The sequence below is a fragment of the Rhagoletis zephyria genome, unplaced genomic scaffold, assembly GCF_001687245.7.
Source record: "Rhagoletis zephyria isolate East Lansing unplaced genomic scaffold, Rhagoletis_zephyria_1.1 Rzeph_scaffold_02610, whole genome shotgun sequence".
In the NCBI taxonomy this organism is placed as follows: Eukaryota; Metazoa; Arthropoda; class Insecta; order Diptera; family Tephritidae; genus Rhagoletis; species Rhagoletis zephyria.
This window is the reverse complement of record NW_016159694.1, coordinates 48,436-74,270: the sequence shown is the minus strand read 5'-3', so window position 1 is coordinate 74,270 and position 25,835 is coordinate 48,436. Positions and strand designations below refer to the sequence as shown.

General features: G+C 36.5%; 5 protein-coding genes across 6 annotated transcripts; 2 read left to right on the top strand and 3 right to left on the bottom strand.

Moving 5' to 3' along the window:
- Positions 1–1,316: 1,316 nt before the first annotated feature.
- LOC108367268 (uncharacterized) lies at positions 1,317–2,984 on the bottom strand. Its single transcript, XM_017621857.1, has 3 exons — positions 2,559–2,984; positions 2,320–2,486; positions 1,317–2,237 (listed from the first exon to the last, which is right to left on the bottom strand). The coding sequence occupies exons 1-3, from the start codon at positions 2,848–2,850 to the stop codon at positions 1,599–1,601; spliced, it is 1,098 nt and encodes a 365-aa protein (XP_017477346.1). The 5' UTR covers positions 2,851–2,984; the 3' UTR covers positions 1,317–1,598.
- Positions 2,985–5,958: 2,974 nt separating this feature from the next.
- Positions 5,959–7,100, top strand: LOC108367269 (uncharacterized). 2 transcript variants are annotated; one of them, XM_017621859.1, is made up of 3 exons: positions 5,959–6,028; positions 6,157–6,242; positions 6,295–7,100. In XM_017621859.1, the coding sequence occupies exons 2-3, from the start codon at positions 6,224–6,226 to the stop codon at positions 7,002–7,004; spliced, it is 729 nt and encodes a 242-aa protein (XP_017477348.1). In that variant the 5' UTR covers positions 5,959–6,028; positions 6,157–6,223; the 3' UTR covers positions 7,005–7,100. The 2 variants fall into 2 exon arrangements, with proteins under 2 accessions (XP_017477348.1, XP_017477347.1); XM_017621858.1 differs by having other exon boundaries at positions 5,971–6,082.
- Positions 7,089–8,752, bottom strand: LOC108367266 (putative nuclease HARBI1). The gene is made up of 4 exons (XM_017621856.1): positions 8,252–8,752; positions 8,027–8,196; positions 7,754–7,969; positions 7,089–7,508 (listed from the first exon to the last, which is right to left on the bottom strand). Exons 1-4 carry the CDS (start codon positions 8,662–8,664, stop codon positions 7,102–7,104), a joined length of 1,206 nt encoding a protein of 401 aa, XP_017477345.1. The 5' UTR covers positions 8,665–8,752; the 3' UTR covers positions 7,089–7,101.
- Positions 8,753–16,894: 8,142 nt separating this feature from the next.
- gammaTub23C (gamma-Tubulin at 23C) lies at positions 16,895–18,859 on the top strand. The gene is made up of 5 exons (XM_017621854.1): positions 16,895–17,127; positions 17,229–17,431; positions 17,490–18,080; positions 18,137–18,271; positions 18,328–18,859. The coding sequence occupies exons 1-5, from the start codon at positions 17,079–17,081 to the stop codon at positions 18,721–18,723; spliced, it is 1,374 nt and encodes a 457-aa protein (XP_017477343.1). The 5' UTR covers positions 16,895–17,078; the 3' UTR covers positions 18,724–18,859.
- Positions 18,860–19,365: 506 nt separating this feature from the next.
- LOC108367265 (transcription factor Adf-1-like) lies at positions 19,366–21,371 on the bottom strand. The gene is made up of 2 exons (XM_017621855.1): positions 21,130–21,371; positions 19,366–20,345 (listed from the first exon to the last, which is right to left on the bottom strand). The coding sequence occupies exons 1-2, from the start codon at positions 21,266–21,268 to the stop codon at positions 19,591–19,593; spliced, it is 894 nt and encodes a 297-aa protein (XP_017477344.1). The 5' UTR covers positions 21,269–21,371; the 3' UTR covers positions 19,366–19,590.
- Positions 21,372–25,835: the final 4,464 nt, after the last annotated feature.

Genomic DNA, 25,835 nt, shown 5'->3' with positions numbered 1-25,835 from the left:
TTCCGATAACAGCCTTCGGAGTTGCCATGAAAGCGAACCTCTAACAGGTCTATTCTGCGCTGGTAATAAAAAGTTTGGAACCGGTAAATAAAGTTCCTGTCAATTTTTAAACCCTTTTCGCATTCTGTGTACTCTTGTAACCGGTAAATTTTGTTACCATCTCATAAGCTGGTAACAAAGTATTGCCCCGTGAAATATGCAATGCCAGAATTTGCACAATTCTTCATAGCTGAATTGCTGAATATTTTAACTGCATTACCAACGTTCCTGACAAGAAACGGTAACATTTTTTGGTAATAAAAATTTCCGGTTACAAAATCTTCGGTAACGTGCAGAATATACCTGTAAATAGCAAATTAAATTGAAATTTGTAATATGCGAACTTAAGAACCTCAAAATACCAAATTTCATGAAAATTCAGTAATTTTTTTTAATTCTTGGACACCATATTGGATTCGTTATTTTCGGTTTTTGAAAATTGACTTCCGGTTTGTCAAGACACATCTTATAAATAGTATGATGCTAAATATAGAAAAAATACATTAATCCGTAGTGTACTTTACATATACTTTATGTTATTTGGAGCAACTGCTAAAGTTGGTCTATTGCAATAAAAGTGGCCGCCACGCCTTTTGGCGCGAGTATGCGCGGCTTTTCGTAGATTTTTGGTAAAGGAATTAATATCCTACTCTGCTCTAATCATTAGTTATGCAGTTTTGAAGAAAATATTTCTTGAGAAATAAGCAGCGTTTCTAATAAAAATGGCGGCCACTCTTTTTGGCGCGAGTATGCGCGGCTATTCTTTTCATACATCCTTAAAGGACCCCTTGCATTACTTTTTGGTAAAGGAATGAAGATCCTTCTCGGCCCTACAAATTAGTTATTCCTTTTTGAAAAAAATATTTCTTGAACAATAATCCGTGTTATTAAGATATTCATAATTTGGCAACAAAATTATGTAATATTTCATATGAAATCATCATTTTCCATCTTTAAAAAGTAACACTAAACCAGCAATTACTGTTATAATTTAAAGTTGCCATAAAAAAAAAAATTGTTAAGAAAGCTATCAACTCATAACTGTTAGAACCAGCCACGATCGAATTCGTTGAATGAAATGGATTCAACGACTTGCTCAGCACATATTATAAAAAATACTAACCAGCTTTGAGTTCGCTGGACATTTCTGAATAAGAATGGCTTTACTCCAGTTAATTTATCACAGTTTAAAAATAGGTTTTTTTCGCGTAAAACATGCCTTATCCGACCACTGTGGACTGGTTGTTCAATGTCTGATTAGCTCAAATCGGCATATGTGTTATATGTATGAATGTATTTGTATTTAAATCAGTCGAATTATATAAAATATTTATTTAAATGTGCAAAAAATCAAATGTATAATCTAAAACGCCCATCACAGGTTTACAAAAAATTGTTTACGTTTTGTAAATTCATAATTTTTCTAAAATATATATATATAGGTATATATTTACAAATACATACCTATGTAAGTGTGTATGTAGCTTCATTATTAAGGATTAGTATATTCTAAGTATTTATGTCTTTAAAGCGTAAAATTGTGTACATGCAATGTGTTATCACCGTCTTATTTTAATTTCATTAAAGGGAATGGCATGATTTTCCGCATAAGCAAGAAAATTTAATCCATATACTTGCATCAGATGCATCAGTGTTTCTACATCGGCTTCGGCATAATGTACATCCTTCGGTTTCTCATGAAAATATCGTTCATACAAATTTTCCAACTTATAAACTCCTTTTGGCGGATATCGATCCACTTTTTTACTTGAAAAAAGTGCACGTTTAGATTTGAACACAGTGTTATCTTCAAATGATTGCTTTCCAGGTGTTGATTCATCAGAGCGAGTTCGCTTCACACCAGCTACAGTTGGTCGCCTGGGTGTCCTCTCATTTCGTGCGCGCCAGTCTACTTTTGCATCAGCTTCCAGTTGCTCTACAAGTGTTAGTTTCGAATCTGCTAATGTCGTCGTTTCTTGTCCATTTGTTGAATTCAATATGGGTTGCGCAAGTTGTATTGTGTCCAATGAAGGTCCTATCTTCTTCGGTTCGTCAAAATCGAGCAATGGCAGTAATTCTGGTGCCTTATCAGATTGGCTCGAAGGTATTTCTGCTTCTGGAGCAACTGACTTTAGCATATCATCTATGCCCCAGAAGGCGCGTAAGGAGTCCAAACACAGTGTGTCTTTCGGCAGCTCCTAGATATAAATGCGTAGAAAAATGTATTTAATTTAATTTATATACTTAACTAACAAATTATGCGCTATAATCTTAGCGTACCAAACTAAACTTATCGAGTGTTTGTTTGACTATTGGAAAATCGAAAGGGTCCCCATTATGTGCAACCAGGCATACAGGTTGTGGCATGTGTTTGATAAAATTTAAGATTGTATTAGCTGCGTTTTCATCGAAGTGTGACTCATTTTCCAAATTATAATTACTCAGTCCTAAAAATACAATTCGCAAGACGATGTTATTGAATATGTAAATGCTTTAAAACAATACATTTTATGATAAACCTGTAATTATTTCAGCCGACGGATGAATGAGTCGTCTGGGATTGAAGAGCAAAGTTAACTTATGCAAAATTCGCGGCCGCTTCGGTACTGGTGATTTATTACCGTTTCTAATTTCCCTTGGAGCTTCCATTTCTAATTCGTTTGCTGAGAATCCATACATGCATAGTTCCGTAATTGCAATCTTGGAGAATATGTGGGGCAAATCATTGGTTTCCAAGTCAAGCACCACAAAGGAGCCAATATGGCGAAGGCTAGGAACTGGCTGTGCGCAATCCTTGCGAACGGATGCCATGATCAATTCTAATTTAGGTTTACAACAGCAACCGTATCAAAAATCGTTTAATTGTAGCAACGAAAATAATTTGTGAAATTAAAGTACATGCAAATAGGAAATTCGGGATGTCAAAAGTATACGTTACAAGTAAAGGACCGATAAGAGAAAATAATCGATGAATTTGTTCCCTGTTAATAGTTGCGATCAGTGTTGCCGTTTTAGCCCTTTGGTGGCTAAATTTAGCTACCACATACTTTTTTTTGGCCACATAAATTTAAAATTGCCCCTAGCCCTTTTTTTAGCCCTTTTTAGAATTTATTTATACTTGGCATGAAAAAGTTGTATATGTTTAATTGGTTTTTTTTTTTGCATTTATGTAAGAGATGAATTTTTAAACTAAGAAAGACTGATATATATACATATATGTATTGTACGTTCCTTACGCTTTTATACATACATACTGTCGTTAGTGGTGAAATTAGCTCAATTTTCTAAGTAAAAAGTATTTTGGCGGAAATTTCTTGCACTATATGAGTCAAAGCTGTCTTTGTGGAAGATTACGTTCACGATATTGCAGTTGTGAATTACAAAGAAAAACAATGTTAAACAAAATGCTAGAAAAATTATGAAATTTCGGCTCTAATCATTTCGATCTTTCCTCGATCTCATTTGTAAAGAAATAAGTTATATCAGGCTTTAGCGCGGCCGTAGGCCGCCTACGCAGAGAGAAGTTCTGCTCAGAAACTCTTCTGCTCCTTTTGTTCGCAACACAGGAAGAGAATTCTACTTTGTGAAGCTGAAATTGTCAAGAACGTAAACCTCCCGCTGCATAATGCAGTTTAAATATTCAGCAATTCAGCTATGAAGATTTATGGAAATACTGGCATTGCATGTTTCACGGGGAAATATTTTGTTACCAACATATGCCAGGAACTTTATTTACTGGTTACAAATTTTTTATTACCAGCGCAGAATAGACCTGTTAATCGATTACAAAAATACCCAGATTTTATGGTCGATTATTTTTATTTAACAAGCGCCACCCTACAAGAACACATGAACCAAAAAAACAAGATCACGCCTTCTTAGTAGCCCATTATAATCGCATTTAGGAAAAAAGTTGGGCGACTTTGACATTAGCCGTTTGTTTACATTTGTTCGTTGTTTACAATTTGGTGGGCTTTTTACTGCAATTTTCTTATACAGCGTTTTTGCTGCATTTAAAATGCAACATTTAGCACTTTCGAACATATGTTTTCGAAGAGCGTTCATGCTACCGCATTTAGCAAATGTACATTTACGCGAGTTCGAAATAGTATGCTTTTGACAAACAGCCGTGTTCCAGTCGCTTATTCAGATCCGTATCTATTATGATAAATTCTAACGGAAAAGGTAATGTGCAAAACCCCTACTGAAAAAGAAAAAAAATAAATTCTAAACCGAAAATTCAATACAAACACTTGAATTGTTTTAACCATAACCGAACATTTGTTTGTGTATATATTCATTTGTCGGTGCNATTTAGGGCTAAATGCGCTAAATGTGCTTTTACGCGTAAGCAAAAACAGCCCATTAATTTTCACTTGTGACAACGTGAGCACACATAAGGTAAAGAATAATTTAACACAACGACATGATTTATAGAAGAATTTGCATACTAAAAATGATTATTCTTGCGTTCAACAATTACGCGGTTTTTTTGTTCTCTTCGTTGTTTACTTCTTACAACAAAGATGGCGTCGAGATTTCAACAGCTAGAAAATATCTTTTTTCTTTCTTTCGGGAAGGCGTGATCTTGTATCTTTCGTTCATGACAAGAACAGTAATAGTCATTTGATTGATCATGTGATAATCACTGATGATGGAGATCTCAAGCAAGTACTTCTATCAACTTTTTAAGAGCAATATGCAAAACGTGATGTAAACATTTGTGNCTTTTTACTGCAATTTTCTTATACAGCGTTTTTGCTGCATTTAAAATGCAACATTTAGCACTTTCGAACATATGTTTTCGAAGAGCGTTCATGCTACCGCATTTAGCAAATGTACATTTACGCGAGTTCGAAATNCTCCAACTTATGGCCTTATTTAGTGGTCTCTTTTTAACCAACGCAAACTTTGCAAATGTGTTAGTAAGATAAATGAGAATGTGTTAGGTCGGTGTTATGCAGAAATTTTGTTTGGCAAACTGCGTGCAATTGTTGTTGCAGCAAACTCGGAGAGAGCGAGTTTGGCAACTCTCACAGCCAACTAATTTTGTTTGGTCAAACTGCAGCAAATTCGGTGTTGTCATATACAAAAATTTTATACAATTGTTGCTATACACTAAAATTGCCGCGATACCGAAGGCCAGAGAACTGAATTTATGCTGTAGGAGCTTCAAAGATTAGGGCACAGTTAATTGCCTTTACGATATCATAAAAAATATATTAATTGTGCACGTTATGTACATCTGAAATTGTCATTTCGTGTTGGCAATAGTCATGAAAACCATAATGCAACCTGCGCCAAACTCGACATAACCACCTCCGAGCCAACTAAGCAGCCACCATTTAATTTGGCAAGCAAAAGTTTGTCTGCATAACACCGGCCTTAGTTCCAATCACACAATTCTTGTAGGGCAACTTCTCTCATTCATTCCAAGTAGAGATGGGCGCGGGATAGCGAGACTGTCGGTACTGATTTAAAATTGGACGGGTTGGGAGGTATCGGGAAGATGTGTAAAAATATGGCGGGCGGGACGGGACCAAAATCCTTTCTCGACATTCCCGATAAAACCGCAACCCCCGCAAATTCACAAAATATGCACTTCTAATGTTTCATTGAGACGAAAACGAACAGCAAAGCAAAACAAAATCGGACGATGCCAGATCTGTCATTATTATTTGAAATTAATTTGAAAGACATGAACATTTTTGTCAACCTTCGATCGGTTTGTGAACCACGCCACACACGTTGAAATCTAAACCGATCGTTTCAATTTGTTGTCCGTTTGTAGCCTGCTTTAGAGATAGATATCGGGACCCATGGGACCCGCGGTACAATTCTGAAAAACGTCGGGCAGGGCGGGTTCGGGACATAAAAATCGAATTTCGGGATGGGCGGTATCGGTTTTAAATATTTAGTCCCGTGCCCATCTCTAATTCCAAGCTTCAAGATAGAACAGTTATGTTTCTTTATTTGCTCGGAACTTTTGGTAATTAATACAGTTTTAATAAACATTCTTGTTTACAAGCTTGTCTAATTGTTCGTGAGTATTACTGCGCTTTATAAAATCATCTAATTTTCACAGAATCACAAGTAATTGTTTATCTATTAAAATAGATTGCCAAAAAAGGTACGACCATTGGCGGCTGCAGTGTTCCGCGGGGTTGAAAAAGAAAAACGTGCGATGGCAAACACAAACCGGAGTGAATATTTTAAATATATTTGAGAACTTTTCTATATGTATATAAAATGTAGATAATTATACCTTCCAGGGATTTAAATGGTCTAGGGACACGACATTGTTGCTAATCTCATTAATAGCAAAAAATTACATTCATTTGCAAAGTGGTGTGAAAAAGATCATATTTCAACAAATTGCGCTTGAAATTAACGAACAACTGGGAACCAACCTGGCTTTTGATCAAGTCGAGTCGAAATGGAAAGGTCTAAAACGTACCCACAAAAGGGTTAAAGAGTCCAAAACGCAACTGAGTTGGGAATTTTATGATGCAGTTGACGCAATCCTTAAAAATGATATTGAGATAAATCCTGTCATAACTGCAACATCTGAGAATACATGTGTTGCTGGTGGTGAGCCGGAATTTGATTTTGTTGAATACATTGTAGATTCAGAGGACTCAACTATTCGACCAAGCAGTAAAAGATGCAAAAAAAATGATCACCGCTATCCTGGAGAAAATCGAAATCGTCGAGAGGGTAATGCAGACCGCAGCGGTAAGCAACGACAAAGGCGTCGAAGTAGTGACGTAGGCAGAAGCCGTTGGGAAGCACGGAGACGTCGAAGTAGTGAAGATAGTCCAAGCGGATATGAAAGCAAACCACTTCATGGAACTCGGAACAGCCGGGAAAGTGCAGAAGATGCCAGAGAGAGGCGGCATCAGGAAAAGATGAAATTAGCCAGGAAATTTCTTGCCATATTCGAGAGAATGGTGGATAAAATTTAAAATTAAATGCTTTGTTATATTTAAGTATTTGTACTATACATATGTATGTAAATCGACCTTTTGGCTATAAAAAAAATGCAATACTTGTTTATTTCAGTCATGTGTGTAATTCGTTCATTAGCTCGACCCTTTTTTGACTTGCCGATACATTATGTTCATGTTCACTACAACATTCTTTCTCGTCTTCCTCAACTTCTATTTGTACGTCCTCATCTGGAAAATCTTCGTTGTACAGACATATGTTATGAATTATGCAGGAAGCAGCAATGAATTTCGTTGTTGCGGCAGTTCTTAGGCAATCTATGTAATTTAAACGACGAAATCTGCCTTTGAGCAGCCCAAATGCACGTTTTATGTCATCAAGGCACTCAGTATGTATTATGTTAAAAAACATTTGTTCGTCTGTGAGCCCAACCTTATCTCGAAATGGAGTGATCAACCATGGTTTAAGTGGATACGAGAAGTCGCCTAGCAAATGCTGATCCATAGCAATTTTAAAGCAACCTAAAAAACATATGAATAAAATAATTAAATTCAACATTTATAAAGGTAGGCTGAATTAAAAGTTGCATCAGCCTTTTATTTCTAAACTAGAACTGATGGAAATGTCCAATATGCGCAACAACGTTCAAATGCCGAATTGGAACTCAAGATTTCTAGGGAATTTCTACCAATTATAGTTAAGAAATAAAAGAGGCTGATGCTTTGCATTGATGCAACTTGGAGCTCAGCCTTATACTTATTTTAACCTGTGTTTATTTTATTTTCTAGTCCAGATTTCGCAATTAGGGAAGCATCATTAAGTGAACCACATTCGCCTGCGTAAAAGTACAAAAACTCCATTTTCTCGTTCGAAATCGCTTGTAGAAGTACGGAATGTGTACCCTTTCTGTTTGCATATGATTTTTTTGCGTGTTTTGGTGTTCTAATCGTCAAATGACAACTGTCTATGCACCCTATAACTCCTATAAATTGAGGGTGTTACATTTTATATGGGTTTGACTATTTAAGTATTTACATACCTTTTAATTTATGGGTTGAATAATAATGATTTGCAGTTTTTTCTGCTTCAACGCTACTTGGCCATTTTACAATTTTTTTCTCTCCATTCATCTTTAAAATTGCATCGCACACGCTGGAGATTGTCCTCCATGCTGTTGAAATGCTCACTTCGAACATACTAGCAATTATCCTGAAAGAAAAATTGCTTTACGCATTTACATATATCTTTCGAGCAAAATACACACCTTAATCCTCCTCTGTTTCCTAGGTAAAAGAGTGTTATCATTACCTGCTTTTCAAGTTTTACAGGATTTCGCCCAGTGCCATATTTTTTATGCAAGAACGGATAGATATCCTTGCAAATTAATTCAAAAACAATCGGATTTACACGAAAACGTTGCTTGAAGGTTTTTGCAGACATTCTAGGGACTGCATGCCCCGTAAATGTTTCATGTGCTTTTGCCATATTTGCCGCAACATCCTGATCCTCATTAATGCCATCATTATCCTCATTAATTTTTTGCTTCAGGGCTTTGACAGAACTATTAATTAGTTTCTTTCGACTACTGATAACCCTGATATCTTCATCGCTATCCTCTTCACTGCTATCATCAAAAAGTAAATCAAATACTTGCTTTATAATAATCAGCTTTTCCATCTTTTTAATCAAAATAAACAGAGTTCACCAAATAGGAGAGGAAAAGTCGACTCTGACTTAGTAAAAAATCGACGTTTCGTTGAAAAAACTCGACTTTTTGAAATGGGCTTCAGTCTCCTCAGATTGACTACAATCGACTCTCACTCGATGACTCGACTTTCGTTTACTAACACTGGCCACAAACGACGAATATGTGTGCGATCCATGATTCAATAATAGGTTCATTCCTTATCTTTTGGACTAAAATCTGAAAAGTGTCAAAATGCCAGAGCGTAAGCCAAATGCGCTCACTAAAAGAGAATAACATGAAAAGTAAGGAACGCAAAAAACCAAATTTTTAGTCCAAAGAATGGCATCAACAAAACTAACGTCAAATAAGAACAGAAATGTATGTACAAAACACATTCACACAAGCATAAGCACAATAAACACTTGCTATATCAATTGTTTTTGGCCTTCTTCCAATTTCAATTCATTTCTTTTACTTTTTAGATTATTCTCACTTCTAGCGTATTCTTTAATTTCCGTTAATTTAAATTCAGTTGAGTTTGACACTTTTCAAGATTTTGCCAGAAAAAATTCTTCTGACTAAATCTGACTACTTCGGACTGATGAGAGTCACTCTCACTGACTGTTGCTCTCTCATTTTTGCTNCGATCATGCTCGCTGTCGTTTCCCACAGACGGTGAGCGGCAAATAAGTGGTCTTGTCGTTGTAGCGTAATACCGGTCCACATAGAACTTTCGCGTTGGCTTTGGCGTTGGCGTTGGTTTGACAGAACGCATGTTAAAAGTATGCTTCCTACAATGAACGCTTGACAGCGCATGCTTTGACCAATAAATTAACATACTAACGACAGATAAATTTATATTTTATATCAATAATTGCATGAAAGACGATATTTCTTGCCCGCATTTGATTAAAAATAAAAATATTTCACATAATTTTATTTATTTGCAATAGCTGACGAGCGACGCATGCGAAAAGTTGAGAGTTGGCCATCTTTTTGCTTTGTGTTGGCGTGAGCGCATTTGAATTCATGTATTCATAGTCAGCTGTTGAAGCGACGCCAACGCCAACGCCAAAGTTCTATGTAGACGTGCCTTAAAGATGGCTTTTTTTGGGCCTGCTCGTGAACCGCCCCACAAACGACGAATATGCACCACAAGCAAAGCATGCTCGCGCACATGTTCGTCGTGTGTGGCCACTGTAACAGTCGGTTTCACCAGCAATTTAAATGGAAAATAATTTTTCCATCAACCAGAGAAATACTTTTTTCTTTTGCTTTATCTTGTCAGATCTTGTGTAGTTGGATCATGATTATCGTGCATTATAGCAACACCGCCTTTCAATAACGTAACCGGCCATCTTCACATGCTTGAAAATCTCGCTTGCATTCTGCTTTTTTCTCTCGCAAGCGAGATATAGTTTTGTTGACTGGGCATTTGACAGCATACTTTTTCATTTGTAAAATGTCGCCAAACAAGAAGGTTCAAGCCTTGCAGGCTCTTAAAAGTTTGAGAAAATTAGAAAATCTGCATAAAGAGATGTAAACTAATTTCAAATGAAAAATGGCTGCCTCTAAATTTGTATTTAATAATAATAATAGTGTATTTGCGTCCAAAATAAACGATGTTGCTACTTTGAAGAATTCTGCGAAATGAGAACACAGCTGTCAAACAACAAAAATGACAGTTGAAAGCAAGCGAGAGCTGGCATACCGCTCGGTATGCGAGAAAAAGCATGCTTCGTACTTTTTGCGGTCTACACGTGCGGTTTCTCGCATGCGTCGTCAGTGAAGTGTAGACGTCTACATTTTGAGACACTATTTGGAACGAACTGTGAACAACCCAATTGTTTACTTTTCAAGGAAAATAACATGCCGCCGAGATTACAAACGCCAGCCAGAAAATTACTTTTATCTTTTGCTTCATCTTGTCAGATCATGTGTAAATATTTAAATATTTGTGCATGCTTGACATAGAAATGTTCGATATTTAACAAAGTATCGATATCATGAATCGATTTAATTCAATGCATGTAAAATCGAAATGGCGATATATCGGGCTGAATAATATCGATGTCAGAGAAATCGATGTTGAAAATCCTACTCCCATCCCAATTGAATAGAATATTAGACCTTCCTATCAACTCACCTAATTCTGTTATTCCCATCTTGTATATTTACTGAGGATTAAAACGGTATGCCGGTCGACTGTATTGTCAAAGAAGATAGAACAAGACAATAAAAAGGTGTTCGCACGCGGCGATTTTGCGTTCGACTTTTGCGTTCAACTCCCGCAGGGTTGCACGAAAAAAAAGTTGAATGGCTAAATATTGGCTGGCGACCAATCTCTGTTGAAAGCGATTAGTTGAAAGGCCGTTCAACCAAAAGTAGAATGCACAGTTGAACAACGCAAACGCCTTTTTATGGCGACTATTTTATATCTTTTGATATTTTTAGCCATTCAATTTTTTTTCGTGCAACCCTGCGTGAGTTGAACGCAAAAGTGGCCTGAAAAATCGCCTTGTGCGAAAGCTCTATAAATCTAACGGTGGCAACGAGCTAAGAACCGTATACACCATGGAAGCGGCTTGTCAAACTTAAGAGCTACATAAATCACACAAGCTGCTGGTTAAGTCTACTTTAATATTTTCCCATACACTTTTTGTAGATGAAAAATAACAGCCCTATTCTGTTGCCCTCACAAAAATCAGCACACTCACTATTGTAAGGTTTCTGACTATTATGAGGTTATCCCTATGCTGGCGTAAATTCGAAAGCTCATACGCTCACAATTGTCAGACAATTTATGATGTACGAATGAGACCCTCACAAGAGAAAAACAGCCGATTTTTATTGAGCAAATGTTTTGTTAACTTTCGTTCGCTATTAGTGTCTGTGTTATTTTTTTGAAGTGAAACTTCTTTAGCGGAAGTCGGTTGGTTGGGAGTAAATTGGCAAATTCACCGGAAATTGCACACGGAAATTGTTGGCACTGAAACAAGTGCTTCTTATGTGTATACACATGGTGTTAATTTAACAAAAATTTGCTAATAAAAGGTTAAATAATAACACTTAGAAAAAGACAAATACAGGAATGAAAGTAAAAGTGAGTACGTACATAGATAAAGAAAAGCATAAAGGCAACGGTAAAAATAAAAACAAAAACAATTGCTGCGTAAAGATAAAGGCAAAAATTAAGACCAAGGTAAATTTAAACACTCTACTTATATATATAAGGGCAAAGGTTCCTCTTCACCNTCTCTGTTGAAAGCGATTAGTTGAAAGGCCGTTCAACCAAAAGTAGAATGCACAGTTGAACAACGCAAACGCCTTTTTATGGCGACTATTTTATATCTTTTGATATTTTTAGCCATTCAATTTTTTTTCGTGCACCCCTGCGTGAGTTGAACGCAAAAGTGGCCTGAAAAATCGCCTTGTGCGAAAGCTCTATAAATCTAACGGTGGCAACGAGCTAAGAACCGTATACACCATGGAAGCGGCTTGTCAAACTTAAGAGCTACATAAATCACACAAGCTGCTGGTTAAGTCTACTTTAATATTTTCCCATACACTTTTTGTAGATGAAAAATAACAGCCCTATTCTGTTGCCCTCACAAAAATCAGCACACTCACTATTGTAAGGTTTCTGACTATTATGAGGTTATCCCTATGCTGGCGTAAATTCGAAAGCTCATACGCTCACAATTGTCAGACAATTTATGATGTACGAATGAGACCCTCACAAGAGAAAAACAGCCGATTTTTATTGAGCAAATGTTTTGTTAACTTTCGTTCGCTATTAGTGTCTGTGTTATTTTTTTGAAGTGAAACTTCTTTAGCGGAAGTCGGTTGGTTGGGAGTAAATTGGCAAATTCACCGGAAATTGCACACGGAAATTGTTGGCACTGAAACAAGTGCTTCTTATGTGTATACACATGGTGTTAATTTAACAAAAATTTGCTAATAAAAGGTTAAATAATAACACTTAGAAAAAGACAAATACAGGAATGAAAGTAAAAGTGAGTACGTACATAGATAAAGAAAAGCATAAAGGCAACGGTAAAAATAAAAACAAAAACAATTGCTGCGTAAAGATAAAGGCAAAAATTAAGACCAAGGTAAATTTAAACACTCTACTTATATATATAAGGGCAAAGGTTCCTCTTCACCTGATGAAGAAAATGATAAACATAGAAGTAAAAACAACGATGAGGATGAGGATACCAATAAACGTAAAGATGAATATAGGGGAAGAAAGAATAAAATAAAGGTAATTAAAGAGAGGATGTAGAAAGAGATACAGAGACTCAATCTGGGAACCATTTTAGGATTTTAGAGATTTTTGGGATTCTTGAGACTTATCGATAAAATAATCGATATCTTTATCGGTTTTGTTATCGATATTTTTATCAAATTTGTTATCGAAATTTTTAGCGATATTGTTTTCAATTTTGCTTTCGATATTTTTGGAGCTTATCGACATAATAATCTATATTTTTATCGATTTTGTTATCGACATTTTTATCGATTTATCATCGATTTTGTAATCGATATTTGTAACTATTTTGTTAGCGGTATCTTTATCGATATTTATCGATTTTGTTATCGATATTTATCGGTTTTGTTATCGATATTTATCGATTTGGTTACCGATATTTATCGAATTTGTTATCGATATTTATCGATTTTGTTATCGATATTTATCGGTTTTGTTATCGATATTTATCGATTTGGTTACCGATATTTATCGAATTTGTTATCGATATTTATCGATTTTGTTATAGATATTTATCAGGGACCGCAAATAACGATTATCCTTTGAAATTTCAACTCAAATAATCACGCGGAAAGAGAAATGCTACGTGCATAAGGAGTAAACCAATATATTTCTTATTACTCGGAGTACCTTCAGCGGCACTGATTTTTATTTTTTAATTTTTACTTATAAAAATCAAGTTTAATCATTATATTTTGAGTTTTATTTTTTACTCAGAAAATAATCGTTGTTTTGACTTTTATTTTTTGCTNCAAGTTTTATTTTCTGGGCAAAAGATAAAACTTAAAACGAAACAGCTGTTAGACAGCAAAATGCTTTTCACCTCGTGTGGTGCTTTTGCTGAGCTTTTTTCTTATGAGGTGTGGGCGAGAATAACCTCACAAAATAGACCTCACAAGCAAGGCATAACAAGGTAGAAGTGATTTCGACATTTCTCTCTTTTGAACTGCGACTGAAATGTCAACTCTTAACCTTAAACTATGCAAAAATTTTTTTTTTATATAAATTTTCAATTGTGAGCTGACTGATTTTAAATACATAATAAAATGAAATGGAATTGTGAGCGGTGCGTTGTGTTTGTCAAGAGCCTGGACAAAAAACTTGTGCGTTATTTTAAACCTTCGAATTGTCAAGTGAAGCGACAACGGTGGGAAAATTGCTGCGATGTTTCATTGGGAGAGTCTTCACGTGTGGTCGTGACTTTATTTGTTGTCTATCGCAGCCGAGTATTTCTAAGTGGACGCGTTTGGTCCCAGGTGCAGGATTTATCATACCGAATATGAAAAGAAAATCTCCCTTTCATATACATACATGCATAGGCCAAATTTCAAATAGTGGTCTGATAAAACCTAAACCAGTATTCCTTGTGGACATAAAGAAACTGATGGTAATTTTTAATAAATTTAAAGGAAAAAAAATTTCGAATAGCAAAAATTTAATAGCTAAATTATTGAAGTTAAGTTCTGATGTAAATTTAGAAGAATCAAACTTTATTTAATGTCTAATATACTTAAGAATTAAGTATTTGAATAAAAAAATAAATGCTCAAAAACATTGGGATAGTAACAGCAAGAAAATTGTCAAAACGATTTTATAAATGAGTTTGTTTCATTTAGTGTGTAATTTTGTGTAAGTATGCATTTCCACATTTACATTAAACAGAAAATTCAATAAATAAAATGAAGCTGATTCTAATGAGATTTAAGTTATTTTCATATTTACAAAAATTTTCATTTCAAAGATGTTGAGTTCTATCAAATACGGTAAATGCATAACAAAGGGTTAATTTCTTTGTTTACATTTTTTGACATTACAGCACAATATAACCAGTAAACAACCTTCGGTGAATTTGGCGACTGCCTTCCTCGGGGATGAATATGCTAGGGATGAAATTATTGGTACACACGCCTTCCAAGCACGCAGGGTTGCTTTTAAGAAACAAAAAATAATTAACTCCAAATGGTTTCAATAAGTATAGTGTAAAACGAAAGTTATTGAATAATTCCATGAACCAAAAAGACAAGATCACGCGGGCAGGAAACTAGCCCGTTAGAATCGCATTTAGGAAAAAAGTTGAACGATTTTGACATTAGCCGTTGGTTTACATTTCTTCGTTGTTTACAATTTGGTGGTGGCTTTTTACTGCAATTTTCTTCATTTTCGCATGTGACAACGTGTATACACATAAAATAAAGAATAATTTAACACAACGGCATTATTTATAGAAGAATTTGCATAATAAAAATGATTTTTCATGCGTTCAACAATTTCGCGGTTTTCTCCGTTCTTTTCGTTGTTTACTTCTTACAACAAAGATGGCGTCGAGATTTCGGCAGCTAGAAAATAACTTTTTTCGTTCTTTCCTTCCCGCTTGATCTTGTGTCTTTCGTTCATGGAATAATTCCATATAAAATGGTATACATAAAAGACTCATTTTCTTAACGATTTAAATAAAACGCATTTCATAACCTTTTTTGTGCAAAACGACATTTGCGAATTGATAGAAAAGTATTACAGATTGTAAATTTTTGTTAACTATTAGGTGAATAAAAATTTTCAACCCGGCCTGACGGTTTTGAAGAATTTTTTTGTTCTAATTTTATTACTAAGGCGTCTAATAAATGCATAGCTTTTAGTTCTAAAAGAATAAAAGTCAGTAGAGACAAGTCTTTTTTGTGTAATTTCTGATTTTAATTGCTCAACTTCTTTTGCACCAGAGCAACTGGCAAAAATTTTCAGCAGTAAAAAGTTACGAATTTGCACAGCAGAAATGTAAAATTTTCTCGCCATAATAAAAAGTTTTTTCAACATGGAACTTTTCTACTAATTGACATGAAATTACTGGCTGCGTTTCTTTATACATTCCGGATAATCCCATTTCACAGCCGGAATAAACAGAATGCGTTTGAAATATACGTCAACATATCATCAGGAACGTTCTAAAGAATAAATAAACAAAAAAGTTTATTCCAAACATTCAGAATGAATAAAGAAATGCAGCCACTGTCTCAACGCTCGGAGCGCTGCCACTGAGGACCTTTGCCAACTGATAAAAGAGAGAAAATTTGGAAAGACCAAACAAAAATTTTGAGATTTCTCGTTGTGAATACGAATGCCATAGTTTTTACCTAGTTCGTGGGACTACGCAAAATTTTGACAGCTTGTAAATATGTATACACATAAAGTTGTTGGTGGTAATAAAGAGTCAAAATCAAAATGGAGAATAGAACAAAAAGCGTACGTTAGTTGTCAGTTATAAAATAAATTTAATTTATTTGCGAATATTTGTTTATTCTATTTATTGAAAGGCAACCACGCGGAAAAGCTTGTGTTAATTATATTGATAACAGAACCTGGCAGCTCGCACGTTGTCTAAATTCTCAAGTAACATAAAATCCACAAAAGAATACATTGCTTGTATTACCATCAATACGCCATGTATAAATTTTAACAACACACAAAAATAGAGCTTTCGCATGAGCGTTTGTTTGGTTTTTCAACACCATTTATAATTTTCTTTTAACAAAATCACGATTTGTCAAATACTTAAATTTATTTATCTAATAATAATGCAGCACACAACCCTGAAATCTAAGAAAAAGTCTGAGGAAGGCAATTAAATATCAGCACGCAACCCCGTGCCTTCCTCAGGAGTGAATATTACTACAACAACAACGACTGCTACAACAACAACCCAAAAAGGTTCGTTACTGTCTATACTGTGCATTACAGTCAGGTATGAGAGAGCTCGACTGAATTGCCAGTTGTGAGATTTTATTAGAATAGGACTGTAAATTTCAACTTAAATATCGATATTGCGGGTAAAGTATCGATGTCCTCGATATATCGACCTGAAAATATCGATTCAAAAAATCGATTATCGCACCATGAAATATCGATATTCAGAATAATGGATACGATATCGAACATTCCTAGCTTGACACAACTAATGAATTCGCCGCAAAAAATACGAAAACAAAAACTTGCAAATGCTACCAAATGTTGTGTAGCTGCTGTCACTTAATTTAAAAATTTATGTGTTCCAATAAGTGAATTTGTGTGAAATTAGTTTTACTACTTGGTATCCAAATGCAAATTTTGTGAAAAGTTGGAAATCAATAGAGTGAAGTCATGCCAAGCGAGATAATTACATTGCAATTGGGCCAGTGCGGCAATCAAAGTATGTACCGTATATATGGTGTAAAGGGCTGGTCCACTTTCCGTTGCTTTTAGTTTATTTTTTTACATTAAATTGAATTATCAATAAATTTTACTTTGTAGTTGGCTTTGAGTTTTGGAAACGTTTGTGTCTCGAACATGGTATATCACCCAGTGGTGTTTTGGAGGATTTCGCCACTGATGGTGTCGATCGGAAGGACGTTTTCTTTTATCAAGCAGATGATGATCATTATATACCGCGCGCAGTATTACTGGATTTAGAACCTCGCGTTATACACTCTATAATGAGTTCACCATATGCAAAGGTTTACTTATACTTTTATAAATGATGGATTGCGATTACCTTTAATTTCCTCATTTAAGCTCTACAATCCAGAGAATGTATACTTGTCAAAACATGGCGGCGGGGCTGGAAATAATTGGGCTTCCGGCTATAGCCAAGGTGAAAAACTTCAGGAAGAAATATTCGATATTATTGACCGCGAAGCAGATGGTAGTGATTCTTTGGAAGGCTTTGTACTCTGTCATTCTATAGCTGGCGGCACCGGCTCTGGAATGGGATCATACATAATGGAACGTTTGTCGGATCGCTTCCCTAAAAAACTGATACAAACATACAGCGTCTTCCCTAATCAGGATGAGATCAGCGATGTTGTTGTCCAACCATACAACTCGATGTTGACACTTCGTCGGCTAACTAGTTGCGCTGACTGTGTTGTAGTACTGGACAATACCGCACTAAATCGTATAGCCACTGACCGCTTGCATATACAAAATCCAAGCTTTACGCAAATAAACACCTTGGTTTCGACCATAATGTCTGTCAGCACCACAACCCTACGTTATCCCTCTTATATGAATAATAACCTCATAGGATTGACAGCACCGCTAATACCAACACCACAATTGCACTTCCTGATGACTGGTTATACGCCATTAACAACGGATAACGATGTAAGAAAAAATGTAAAAATTTATTGAAATCGATTGCATGCTTCTATTTATTATAGCAAACTGTAAATGTGCGAAAAACTACCGTATTGGACGTCATGCGTCGTCTGCTGCAACCCAAAAATATGATGGTATCTACTGGCCCTGACAAAACTAATCATCACTGTTACATATCTATATTAAATATAATACAAGTAAGATTCAAGTAATCAAATGCGGTAACTTTTCTCAATATATATATTTTTCTTAGGGCGAAGTAGATCCTACACAAGTGCACAAGTCGTTGCAACGCATACGTGAGCGTAAATTAGCCCAGTTTATTCCATGGGGTCCCGCAAGTATTCAAGTAGCCTTATCACGCTCCTCGCCCTACGTACAAAGTAGCCACCGTGTTTCGGGACTAATGCTTGCTAATCACACAAGCATTTGTTCGCTTTTCGAACGTGCGCTTGGACAGTACGACAAGCTTAAAAAACGTGGCGCCTTCTTGGACCAATTTAGACGTGAAGATATTTTCAAAGACGATTTATCTGAATTGGATGATTCGCGCGACGTTGTAGATTGTTTAGTGCAGGAGTATGAAGCCGCAACGCAGCCAAATTACTTGCAGTGGTCGGCGAAAAAAGGTCAAGAAGATGGGAATTAATTTAGGAAGAAATATGTCTAGCGCATAGAAAGTTATATGTTCTTTGTTGCCATAAAAATTAATTAAGAAATTGCAGTTTCAAATTAGAAATATATTCAAAGTATTAAAGACAAAGCACAGGATCAAATAAGTATAAGATTTGGCTTTGTAATTGCTTAACAATACACTTGCCTTTCAACTCCCAGTCAGGGAAAATTCTACAATACATTTATGTAATGTACGCAAAAACATGCATATTCGAATTTTTTAAATGCATATGGCGCTGTTACCATGTAATTTCATAATTAGTAATGTTTCTCATGTCACATTTTTTCTACGTTTGTGAATTTATTAAAATATAATCACTTTCATTTATATAAAACCATTTCGTTTGTACTAAGTTCGTGATCTATGCAAAGAAATTGCAGCTTATAAAGTATTTTACGGATATTAGCCAATTACTTTTTAATTTGCTTTATGTATGTATATGCAGTACATGCTATTTTTTAGATCTAATGACTCACTATTTCAGTCGCACGAGTTTTTTAATCAATGTTTTTCCTTCCTTTAAGTACGTAAAGTTGGATTTAGCTTCGCGTTTTCCTTGCACGTCTCCTTAATATACACCCGCACTGAAAAGTAGTTCGGTAATAACTAAAAGGATTTGCTGCGCCATAGCGCATGAACGTAAATTTATTTTCTGAAAACTCGCAACTGATATTAAAATAATTGACATTCAAAATTATTTACTAACGATATTACAAAATTAAATACTTCAATAGGAGTAAAATAAAAAAGTTATTTTTCATGAAGGTGCCCTAATATTTAAATAGCAAACAAAAAGCTCATTCTACTTTTAAAATTCCATAGCAGATACCTACATCTTATCTAAGATTGACTTTCTATTTCAGCTTTAGCGAAAAGTTTCGCCAATTCAATTTTAATATTGACCTGCTGGCGTAGCGGTAAAGATCGAAATGTTTGTGCATAGCTGTTAAACAAATGATCAACAGCATCGCTACCCCTTTGTACCGTTTGACATTTCCTCTTTTCTTCTAAATAATGAAAGATTATGTCGGTATCATTCATTTTATTTTGAGGCATTTGTATTGGCATGTGATTATCTCTTAGTACCATTCCATTGGTGGTTGATATTTCAAGGCAGTTTTCAGGAGGAGCAATGGAGTGCTCAAATTCGGTAGTATTAGCTTCAGACTCCGAAAGCTCCGCAGTTTGCTTTTCTTGTTGTAGCGGTTTCTGCATTTCTTGCTTATATGTCTTCTCTGCACGCTTCTTGGAATAGGTGGAATGGAAAACTGCACGAATTCTGCTTTGAATTTTCTTTTTTGATCTATTGGAGCTTGATTTCGGATCTGGGACACTTTCCTTATAAGGCGAACTCCTTGCGCGCTTTGCAGGTGGTGTGGCTTCAATATTTTCACTTTTAAGGGATACGTTGGACATAGATATAGAACGTCGGGCTAAAGTTTCATCCAGGAAAGACAAATACGAATGCCCAGTCCATTTCGAAAAGCGGTTATTTACAGCTTCTTCACCAGCAGCGTCGGTAACTTTATTTAATTGATTCTTATATTTGACATATGAGTCGCGCAAGTTCTTCCATCTGGATTTGGCATTCATAGCTAAAAGAGAGTTGTACGAAAATATTTTCTTAAGCGGATGGCATGCAAGCGTTTAAAACATAAGCGAAGAAAGTCTGACTCAAGGCGCATCACTTTCGCGCGAAGAGTGCTCCAAACTTGGAAATGTTTACTTATTTGTACAACGATTTTGGCGAGTGGGCGGAGGGGGCGTGCCGAACAAGTGGGGCTGAACACCTTTTGCAGAGAGCTCCTTTCTTCGTATTCGGCCTTCACCCGCGCTTACGGACTATAACCCTCACTAAGTAGAATTCTTCTTTTTGTGTTGCTGAGGAAGAGGGGCCGAAAACTTTTCGGCCGCGCTTACGGATTATAACCCTCAGTAAGTAGAATTCTTCTTTCTGTCTTGTCGGAGAAGAGGAGCTGGACACCTTTTGCAGATATATTTCTTGGATATTTTTTGTTAGACAGATCAGATCGGATTTCAGCGAGCCCGACAGAACAACTGGTACGATGAGGAATGTCAAGAAGCCGCAGAGAAAAAAGATGCCGCCTACAGGGCCACGCTGCGATCGGGCGCAACGCGAGCCATGTGGGACCGTTATAGGGAACNTCGGAAACTTTCGAAAAAATACCATGTTTCCAACCAACATTACTAATAAATTAGGGCACAGATAGTCAATTTTATTTTTATAATAAAGAGTAAACTCTTGTCTACAAGTGAGTGTTGAGAGTTTTGATTCGAATCTCGCGTTTGGGCACAGCACCCCAAAATCGTTGTACAAATAAACAAACAACTTCCAACTTGTTGGATTAGTACACTTACGAGACATCTTCAACACCTCTCCAATTTTCTTCCAAGCTTGCTCCTTGGCGACCAAGTTTTTGTATTCTTTGTGTTTATCATCGTAAAGATATGGACGATTCTTTACTTCTAAGATTAATTCTTCACTCAATTTATCCATTTCCTGAATAACTATTGGGAAAAAACAAAATGACGCTTCTTTTGACGCTAAAAACCAAGAAAAACAAACCGCCAGCCACGGCGAAATCAACTTGCGTATACCATTGGTTGCCATGTGAGGGAAAAATAATGACATTTATAAGGAATTTACAGGCAACTTTTAGTTGAATAAGCAGTTGCCTGGCCTTTCAACTAATCGCTTTCAATGTAGCTCGTCAGCTGCCTACTTTAAGAACGCGACGTTGAATTTGTAACTGGTTTTGAGAAAAAAGTTTGCTAAGGTGGGTGCGTCAACTGAGCGTTTGCTTACTTCACAAGCACCACTATTTTACACTTATTTAGGTCCAATTTCAATTTTTCTTAAGTAGAGATTATTGATTAACTTCCACTATTCATTTTCAGATCCAAAATTAGTCTGCATTTAAATGGCCAATATTGTCTTTTTAAATATGCGATATGCAACCCTAGGTATGTATACTAACTTCTCCAGTAAAACATTGCAGCGAGAGCGTAAAAGCAAAATAGAGCGTAATATTGAGAAGAAGAGAAAACTAGCAGAAAAGTTGTTGAACACAAAACTAGCAACAACTTGCAAGTGAATAGTTGCTGCACTGTTTTGACATTCTGCTGTAAACATTTTACTATTTATAAATCAGTTTAAAACTCTTTGCTTGACAAACAAACACTTACACAGTCCAGTACATCATCAATATTTTGATTTCCACTAATTTTACTTTTGTTTGTGTTAAACCAATTCAACAAATGCCGGCTTTTGGCATTTATTCTTCTTCTTCTCCTGCTAGCTAATTTCTGCCAGTAAAAATTTCACTAGCAAGAATTTGCAGCTCTCCCGTGTTGTTACGCGCTCGATTCAGTGCTCTCTTGCAAAGTTTTTTGGGTTATCATACACTTTTCCAGTAAAAATTTGCATGTTCCAGTACAAATTAGTACTGACTATTGGTTACTATACAAACCTCCTGTGTTTGTACCAAACAACCAAGACTGATAGGTAGGTTGTTCAATCAATCGCAGCAAAAAATAATCAGCTGTTCAGAAAAATGTAAACAAACAAGCAATTGAAACAACAATTTCAAGGAAAAAGCAGCAGTGCGGCCAATTGTTTGACATATTTAAACAAAGTTGAACTGAAACCAAGGTGTATTAAACAAGGTGGTGTTGGGGCGACAGCTGAGTTTTTCGCCGTAGAGGCCATTACGTCAAAATGATGTGTTTGTTGTAACTCATACCAATGACAGTATGGACATCAGCGTATAAATTGTTAGTGTAATTTTTTACTTATATACGGCCAACACCACCTTGTTAAATACGCCTTGACTGAAACCCAACCAATAGTTGCGATCCCGTACGAGTCCGGACTAGTCAGAATCAGTCAGATTTTACTGGAAATCGATCCCGTACTCGGTTCTCTGACTATTGAGAGGACAAAAAATAGAGTAAATACGGTTCTCTCTCTGTCAGANAAAGCTAGATGGCATTTACCCTGGCATTCAGTGAGCGGTCTCTAGTCTCTAATGGTGACTGTTGGTGGGAACTTGGATTTTGAGACTATTTGGCATTCAGTATGCTGTCTCACGTCTCTAGTCTCAAAAAGAAATCACTAACTTGTCAGCTGGCTAAGAGCAGGTCTCAAAAATAAAAATATGGAGAAAAAGTTAATTGCTTTCCATTTTATTAAAAAAAAAAAAAACGCGAATATGAAGCGAGGAAATTTATCCAATAAGAATTTCGTTAGGAAATAAACCAAAATGTTTTAGTATACAAATCCATTGAAAAAAAAAAAAATTTTTTTTAACATTAAAATCTAAAGATTATTAAAAAAATAAAATTAATAAAAAAAGAAAAAAATACTAAATAAAAAAAATCCTCTACGCCCGAGGAGTACTCGAACCCGGACCCTCTCGACTAATCCTTTGACCACTCGGCCATTGCGACTCTTTGGGCGGTGCGGCAATAGGCATACGTAAACGCTATCAGTTGACTGTCTGTGTTTGTTTTCACCACACATTTTCGGTGAACTTTTTGTGACTCTCTGCTACTGAATAGCCAAATTATCTCAAGACACAAAAATAGTCACTAATTGCTAATCTCAAATTTAGTGACTTGAGATAAGAATGAACTACTGAATCCCAGGGTTAAACAACAATCCACAATTAAACTTAAGTGCCGTTTGAATATTCATTTGAAATTGGCCCTTAATCTGAACTTAGGGCCTGTGCCAATCGGTAACTTTTGTCTCCGTGGTGAGACGGGGTGGAAAAATTTGCTATGGTGTACAAATAAATTGAATTTTGCTGTGCCAAATGCAAAGAAAAATTTTGATAGTTGAAAAACTAGACAAACGCCCGTGGGAAAGCTCTATTTCTGTGTTGCTAAAATTGTTAAAATTTAATTTTATTTTATTTTAACTTGCTTCAAATAAATTTTCTTTACGCTAAATATTTGTTTGAGTGAATATTATTTCTTTTAAATGTACTTTTCCCCATTTAGTGAGTTCATTCCCTTGCTAGTAGTATAAAATTAGTGCTGCCAGCTCCAACGAGAATGATCCGTGTTTCCGTGAGAAATGATCTGATACTGAGCTGGATAACCCAAGAACACACAACTATTGGCTATTTAAATATGAGATATGCAACCATGCGTTTGCAATCTTGCCTGCTGTTTAGCCCAAAATGTAAACAAACAAACAAATGCAACAACAATTTCAAGGCAATTCTTGTATTACATATTTCACGGGGCAATATTTTGTTACCTGCTCTTGAGATGGTAGCAAATTTGAATGCGAAACGGTGACGAAATTTTTGTTACCAACGCAGAATAGGCCTGCTGCCAAGCATAATTTTGTTGTTGTTGTAACAGCATGAAAACCCCAAGAGTTTTTGGGGAATCACTCCGGCTGATCTAGATATAGATATGGGTCGTTCCGGTTACGTAGATCCAACAGTCGTGCGAACACAGCCGATAACGCTAGACTCGGGTCTTACCCAACCCAGTGATGTGGTTTCGGTTATTGTTGCAGCGGATTACTTAGCCCTGCCTAGATCTTCTTTGTCCCTCAATCGATGTCTTCGAACTGAACTAACGGGAGGCTCAGAAAGTGTGCCACGCCTGTTGTTGTTGTTGTTGTAGCGGCTACAACAACCCCGCCGAGATCGGTTAGTGTCTCAATCGTTGTCGTCAAGCTCTACTAGCGGTAGCCCCAGAAAGCGTGCAGCCTCAACGGGGTGTGTCTATAGGGACAGTGACGTTAGTAGGGTGGGATTCAGTGGGCATGCGAAGAGATGCTGTGAGTCATGGGGCGACTCTCCGCATGCCGGGCATTCGTTTAGAATATCCCCGTTTAATCTGATCAGGTATGAGTTCAATCTGCTGCAATAAGCAAAGCGCAGTTGGGCTATTTTGGCCGAGTCTCCCGAGGCAGACGAAGTTCTGTCTCGTCCACGTCTGGTGGTTGTATGTCCAGAACGGCATTCAAAGGTCGAGAGTCTACATAACTCGAGACTGCCTCTCTGTGAATGCCGCTCAAGGCCTGTCGATAAGTTTTCGGGTTTAGAGGTTGTTTGATGAACCTCTGCACTTCGTCCGTCGGTTCGTAGAGATGCCTCCTGATGTGTCTGGGCGAAGGCTCTTCTGCAAGGATTTGTCTGTTTGGGTGACCACGTCTGTGGCTCCCGACTAGAAACTGCTTGCATAGCATTCATGGGCGTAGCCAGAACGAAATTTAGGGGGGGGAGCGCTATACACATTTTTTTTCAACGCCGATAATTATTACTACAAAGTTGTTATTATAGCTTAAAATTATTGTAACCCTGCAAAAAATTGTGCGACTAATCTCTAAAGAGAGTATTCCGAGATTACTCTCAATCGGGTACAATTGGGCAATAATTAGTCCCAACTAGTCTCATATAGGTACTAATGGAGGTCAAATAGTCTCGACTCATCCCTTATGGGTATAATTGGAGATCAATTAGCCCCCAACTCATCTCTAACGGGTACTATTAACGATTTAATGATTTGTACGCACTTAGTCAATGAAATTTCATGTGCGGCGTTGGCACACGGAGAGAGTATTCGCCTAACAAAACTGAGCACCCCGGTTCGAATCTCAGCTGGCGCAAATTTTAATTTTTAATTTTTAAAAGTGACTAGTCGCTTTTTACACCCCTTCGGGTATAAAGGTGAACAATTAGTCTCTTCATAGGACATGCTCGAACAAAAGCGATCAGTTCATTCCATATAAAGAGATCAAAAGTGGTATTAGTCGCATGCTCGTCTGCCATTGCTCCCGGAGTCAACCCGGATTAGTCGCATTTTTGCAGGGAAGCAATAGAGGTATGTTGTACACAAACACCAGGGATCGTAAATAACAGTTACTTTTTTTTTCAACAGCTATACTTGGCCTGGAGAAAAACAGTTTCTCATAAAAATACGATCGCCGTTCGTAGTCGGCGTAAAACTGTAGGTCCATCCGCTTTGTGTGACAACATCAAGGCGCACGCCACAAGTCGGAGGAGATGCTCGGCCAAACACTAACATATGTGTAAGCGCCA